General features: G+C 38.1%; 1 protein-coding gene across 1 annotated transcript in view; it reads right to left on the bottom strand.

The window, feature by feature from the left end:
- Positions 1–3,322: 3,322 nt before the first annotated feature.
- The window catches only part of GSTCD (glutathione S-transferase C-terminal domain containing), a 68,702-nt gene continuing 65,220 nt past the window's right edge, over positions 3,323–6,804 (bottom strand). Inside the window, exon 11 of the mRNA XM_059817753.1 lies at positions 3,323–4,489. Coding sequence (XP_059673736.1) covers positions 4,353–4,489 — 137 coding nt within the window. The 3' untranslated portion in view covers positions 3,323–4,352. The remainder of the gene's footprint in view (positions 4,490–6,804) is intronic.

Raw genomic sequence — 6,804 nt, 5'->3', positions numbered from 1 at the left:
GAAGAGTGCAGAGTAGGATGCTTCATTACTCATTTAATTTCTGAGTAAATAAAAGCTACAAGCTAAGAGAAAATTAATTTGGTTTCAGTTTTACTGTTTGCATATAACCTTAACATATTCTTAACTTAGGCAATTTAATTTCTTTTAACGACAGTTGTAATAAGCTGAAACTTGCTAAGAACAAGCTACTGAACTGAAACCATGATAGCCAGGTAGTTTAAGCACAAGTCTGAGCATCAGAAGTTCTGAGGTTTTCTTAATTTTATTAAAGAGGCATGTAAGTAACATTTTTGACAGTAGACCTATAGACAGGTACATGTATGATACCTAGGTTACCCTTTTTTATATATATTAAAAAAAAAAGTAGTAATAAAATTACAGGAACTTAGATTGAGATTGTACATCAGGAGTTTGGTATGACAGGCCAATGCTCCCAGGCAAAAACACTGAAAGTAGTACTTTGAATAAGCTTAAAGGAAAAAATTGTGCTTTTCTTTCTGCTGGCAACTAAGCAGCTAAGACTGAAACAGTTCAGCTGTTCAGTTACCTTTTGTTAAGCAATGCCTTTCTAGCTCAATACTCTTTAAAAAAAATATTCATTGAAAGGGTAAATTAATAACCCTAAACAAAAATCTTGACAGAAAATAGCTGCAGCTGATGATGTCTAGCCAAACTAACATCCATTGAAAGCCATTATAAAATCAGCTGTGTGCCATTTTGCTGCAGATTACTTAAAGCTCATGAAATTATATGTGTACATACTTGACGATGCAGTTTTTTTTAGTTGTTCTTTTCCATGAGAATACCTGGCATAGCATGTCTCCTAGGAAGACAGCTATTTAAAAAGACATTTCTGGTTATTATCATTGCCTTTTCAAATGACATCCACCAGGTAGCTGAAAGTCAAGCAATAATCAGAAACAGAGATCATCAGTCTAAAATTCATGGCAGCCCTGCGAATGAATCATTTCATATGTGTCTTTGCAACAATGATCAATGCGTAATTTTGACAACGTGTAATTTTAATTTAAAAAAAATATCAATAGACTGGTTTAGCAGAGTCATACTAGCATCTCAATTTTTTTTTGTTAGCATCAAGCCACAGGAAAATTAGAGGGCACAATGTACCTACTAGGAATGCCCCTTGTTTATTACTACCCATGCCTAAATATGGCAATAGTAACACCTCTTGAAATAGGATTGAGGAAGCAGATAATTAACACGATAAAGACAAAAATGCGAGAACAAAAATAAAGATACATGTACACACAGATGACTAACACACAGAGGAGCTCAGTTCAGTTTGGTCATCTGTTTGCTGTTATTAACTTACTTTTTCCATCATTACTGGCTACAAGGTTAACATAAAAGATGACTGGTAAGACAACGGAAAATTATGACTATGTTAGGACAACATTTTCTTCACCCTACAGCTGGTCCCAGTGGGGCCAGACACATAAGAAACACAAATAGTATTTAGGTCCGCATCTTGGACACCAAGCTAGCTCCTTGCCTAACAAGCCACTAGAAGAACAACAGTTGTTCACTTACCAGGACCACAATGTCCAGTCACCTTGTTTATATTCTAGGCTCTATTCATTCCACACCATTTATGTATATGGAAACATGTAACAAATTAACACACCTAAAAATTAATATAATTGAGCTCACATTTCTAGAGCGAAGTATGTGGCACAGAGTGGCAATTTAATCTGTGGTAAATTAGCTATTATCAGCTGTTGAAAATATCTTCTCCTTTTTATGCTTTTTTTCATCTGCTTCTCTTCAGTTTTCAACAAAACATCAGTTTACCTCAAGTATAATTCAGGCTTTACTATTCATAGCAAGGTTACCTCCATCCTTAGACATGAGGAAAATTCTGTTCTGAGAAGAAAAGAAACCAGAACCCATTGATGCCAACAGTGACAAGGTCACAAAGCAGTACTACAAATGGGATGCAGTATGGAAGCCATCAAGGTGATGGATACTACAAGATGCCATCAACATATCCCCGATCTCTGGGGCGGGGGGAGGGGGGGAAATCTGTCACAAACTCACTTTCTATAGTTTGGCCCATCCAAGAAAAATGGGATGTCATGATGCCTATAAACACAGCACTGATTTTGCAGGTTTTCTCCCTTGCTTTTATAAATCTTTTCTTCCTGGGAATCCTAGTTCTATGTAAAGCAGCAGATACAATTTACTTAAGTCACAAATAAGCAACACCTGTGGGAAACTGTGCCATTAACATGAAAATAAGTACATTAAAAAAATGGGGGGAAAAAAAACCAAAACAGAGATTGGTATTCAGATTCTTGTGTGACTTTAGCTGCTTCTCTTGACTGTGCTAAATATCTAATAACCTTTTGGACATGTGTCCAAATAAGGTTCCTTCTCCATATCTGTTTCCAAGAAATACTGGTTTTCCCTGTTAAAAATTTTTATTCAGTGGCACACATGATCCCTATGTCACATCCCAAATGCATTCCTTATCCATTTTCTGGTAGATCCAAAAACTATTACAGACTATTGAGGCAGATACTGTAGAAATTTTGAAGCATGTAACAGCATAGATTTTTGCTCTACTGAAAGCTATTTATTATTGCATCGTACCAGACCATACCAAATATTCAACATCACCACAATTAAAACACTCATATTGGTACCCATTGCCTGGAGCACAGCATTGTGAAAACCCTTACCATAAACAGCATCAAAGCTTGTATCATGTGTCTCACCTTGATGAATTCTTCCTTCAGCACAAAAAGGTAATGAAGAGACATTTTCTCTTCTGGAGTTCTAAATAAAGTAATTTAACATGGATAATGTTCAGACTTGACACACTACTATCTTAAAAAGTGAGTTTTCTTTGGGAAGTACGAAAGAAAACCCTGGAAGCAATTGGTATTGCCATATATTTTATATTTGCGATATATTCTTCCAATCTGCAGCTACTCCTGTAACTATAAAAATTCGCAGAAAAAGTACTACATCATTATCTACTGAAGAACTCAGGCTAAAGGTATGAAATCATACCTGCTTGCTTACTTTTGTGTTTCCAAATAAGTGTGCAGCTTCCTTCAGTCTTCACATTAAAAAAGACCAAGTATTTAGATCTTTGAGAGATACAAGTTTCATGAAGAATAAAGTATTTCAGGATCCTTTTTTTCCTCCAGTACCTATTGTTGTTCGTTATTCTGGTTGCCACATGCACTGAAGGTATGCTCACACTGACCATGCTTCAGATATGCTTAAATTAATCCATGGCAGAATTCATAAACATATCAAACCCATAAACGTGCAGGAAAAATCTTGTTAAAAGCTATTTTCCATTGTGTTAATGTCAACAGATGATTTTAAATTAGGGTAGAAAACTGCCTACTAATCAGAGCACGGAAAAACATTTATTTTCATTTTACAGTAACGTGTCTGTGGTTGATCTTTTCAAATGGTTCCACAACCACAACTTTGTTCAAATTTTAAACTGAATATAAAAATCAATGAAGATGATGTATATAGACACATGAAATGTCCTTAAAAATTTCTTCTGACAGCAAGTTTCTTAAGAATGGAAAACAGTACACTTCAATTAGCAGAGGTGGCAGTGAAGTATCCATTTGCTAACATCATTACTAGCTCCTGTTATCTGGTCAATGGAAAAATACGGGTTTGTTTTCCTTAACTAAACACACTTTCAAATGCCTGGTTACAGAATTCTTGTCTAATATTTAAAGATAATTTTAAAGTCTTTTTTAAAAAAGATTGGTAAGTTAGAATATATTTCTCTATAAGCAGAATGATGCCCAAAGTATTCTGATGAACTTTTATTAAAAATAATCTTCCTACAGTAGTATGGAATTCTTTATCCAAATCAAGCCACCACCTGTTGCACAGCCTTCTTCACTAACACCATAAATTTGATCTTTTCTGGCCCTCTAGTGATCTGCATTACTGGCTGACAACTGCTCTGCTTATGAGCACAAATGCAGTTTTGAACACAAATGCAATTTTGAAGCAGCCAAGACAGCTTTTCTAAAAAGGAAATCACCTTCCCTTTAGTGAGACCAACTTTTTTCTAAACCTTTGCAGATGGATATGATTCCATGCACAGTCATTAGATCCAGAAACTTCTCAGTAAGAGAACCAAAAGTTGCTTAATGACACATAACAAGTACAGTTTGTGATGCTCTGCATGCAGTTCACTTTCTAAGACTTTTTGTGCTGCTTCCTTTTCCCAAAGCAATGGGTTCAAGATGCGTGATGTCTGGTTCCCAGCTATGCTTGTATCTGCTGGATGTCATTATGCGCTGAAGATTTATGTTCAACTTCAAATCAAATGCAAGTTTCACACTCTAAGTAGGGATGCCCACAAACATATTGTTCTTTGGAGAACAACTCTCTGGCTCCATAGATATAACTTGGACAGAGTAGTTATGTTCTTCTGCAGCCCATGCCCGATCCAGATCCACAAGCCCCATACACTGCTTTCCTAAAACGAGAGCAAAGGAGAGCATGGAAACTCTAAAAATGTAGAAACATTACCAGAAACGTGCACTTCAATATTCAACGTTAGGAAAACACATCAGTGAGTCATCTAAAAAATAAGTTCCAAATCTACTTAAAAAACTATCTTAATCTGTTTTCCTTCAAATAGACAGTCATTAATGGTCCTAAATCACATCTGTGACTTGTAACCCTCATTTAGCAAAGAGCTTGAGAAGGATTATTAACTCTATATTTATATATGGAGAACCATAACAGGCACAACTATTATTAAGTATTCTCAAAACTTAAGAGAAAAATGCATGCATTAATGTAAAAGCCACAGGAAGAAAAAAAAATGCCTAGTTTACCCCCTAGCTCTCTGAATTGCCAAACTTCTATTCCTTTTATAACCATAACTGGTTTCCTCCTGTACTTTTATCTGAAACCTGAAAAGCTCTGGTTATTGAATACCAATAAAAGACTAAAATACCAAACAGTGATCCAGTGTAATTGATTTGAGACATATGAATGTAACTGCTTATAAACAAAAATACTAAATTACTAATGAAAACTAATCTTATCTCAGATTTACCTGCAGAAAAAATGGGAAGGATAAATTCAAGGGTTTTTTTCTGCTTAGAAAGTTTATATTATGATACAGCCATGCCAAGATAATGGGGCCATTTGTCTTTACATAATTACTTATTATAATTGATTATTATGTTCTGAAATACAGAATTCATTTGTCAGATCATATTTTCAGCAGTTTGAAACTCTCTTGCAAGAAAGATTTAGCATTTCCCTGAAATGTTTTATTACTAATAGTCATACAGTCTCAAGTCAAGAACAAGGCAGAATCCTGCTCCAGTCTCAAAGCCAATGATCCTGCCTCTTTTTCTTGTTCCTGACAGAACTGTACAGTTAAAATATATTTGGGGTCTGAGGTGACACCAAGTTGGGCAGGAGTGTTGATCTACTTGAGGGTACTTGAGGCTCTGCAGAGGGATCTGGACAGGCTGGATTGATGGGCCGAGGCCAATTGTATGAGGTTCAACAAGGCCAAGTGCCGGGTCCTGCACTTGGGTCACAACAACCCCATGCAACACTACAGGCTTGGGAAAGAGTGGCTGGAAAGCCGCCCAGCAGAAAAGGACCTGGGGGTGTTGATTGACAGCCGGCTGAATATGAGCCAGCAGTGTGCCCAGGTGGCCAAGAAGGCCAACGGCATCCTGGCCTGTATCAGAAATAGTGTGGCCAGCAGGAGTAGGGAGGTGATCGTGCCCCTGTACTCAGCACTGCTGAGGCCGCACCTCAAATCCTGTGTTCAGTTTTGGGCCCCTCACTACAAGAAGGACATTGAGGTGCTGGAGCGTGTCCAGAGAAGGGCGACGAAGCTGGTGAGGGGTCTGGAGCACAAGTCTTTGAGGAGTGGCTGGGGGAGCTGGGGGTGTTTAGCCTAGAGAAGAGGCTGCTGAGGGGAGACCTTATCGCTCTCTACAACTACCTGAAAGGGGGTCATAGCGAAGGTGGGTGTTGGTCTCTTCTCCCAAGTAACAAGTGATAGGATGAGAGGAAATGGCCTCAAGTTGTGCCAGGGGAGGTTTCGAGTGGATATTAGGAAAAACTTCTTCACTGAAAGGGTTATCAAGCACTGGAACAGGCTGCCCAGGGAGGTGGTAGAGTCACCATCCCTGGAGGTATTTAAAAGATGTTTGGATCAGGCACTTAGGGACATGGTTTAGTGGTGGTTAATGGTTGGACTCCATGATCTTAAAGGTCTTCTCCAACCCAAAGGATTCTATGAAGGGAAGAGACAGGAGCACTCATTCTGTTTACCATCAGGATACATGTCTGGCATTCCAAACTCCTCTCTGGAACTGCCTACCTCTCTCCCCCTGAATATATACAGAGCTTGAGTGCCTCTATCATTACAAGCCCTGGCATGCATTTGTTAGGTGCCTGTAGAAGTTTCGGGTAGGTGGCAGTAACACGCCCCTCAGTATCCTTGTATTTCAGAACAGCTGGTGCACATCACGCTTTAAGACAGTACTCAGTTCAATCTATTCTGTCTTTCCACAGTGAACCGATGGCCAGAAGTATTTTCTCCTTCTCAGCTGAATTCTTTAGTTACAAAAGAAATTCACTACTTTGACTTCATGAACATTATGACATTTGGATTCTGTTCTGTTAGTGGCTTGGAATTTGAGAGGGCTAGTAATTGGGTAGGAGACAATTTAGAGATACAATGATAAGGTTAGGCCTGAAAAAGAACTTTCCAACTCAGTCCTGTATGGATTTATATGCGGCAGGGAGAAATTA

This window comes from Gavia stellata, chromosome 5 (genome assembly GCF_030936135.1).
Source record: "Gavia stellata isolate bGavSte3 chromosome 5, bGavSte3.hap2, whole genome shotgun sequence".
NCBI lineage: Eukaryota > Metazoa > Chordata > Aves > Gaviiformes > Gaviidae > Gavia > Gavia stellata.
This window is presented reverse-complemented; position numbering and strand designations above follow the sequence as displayed.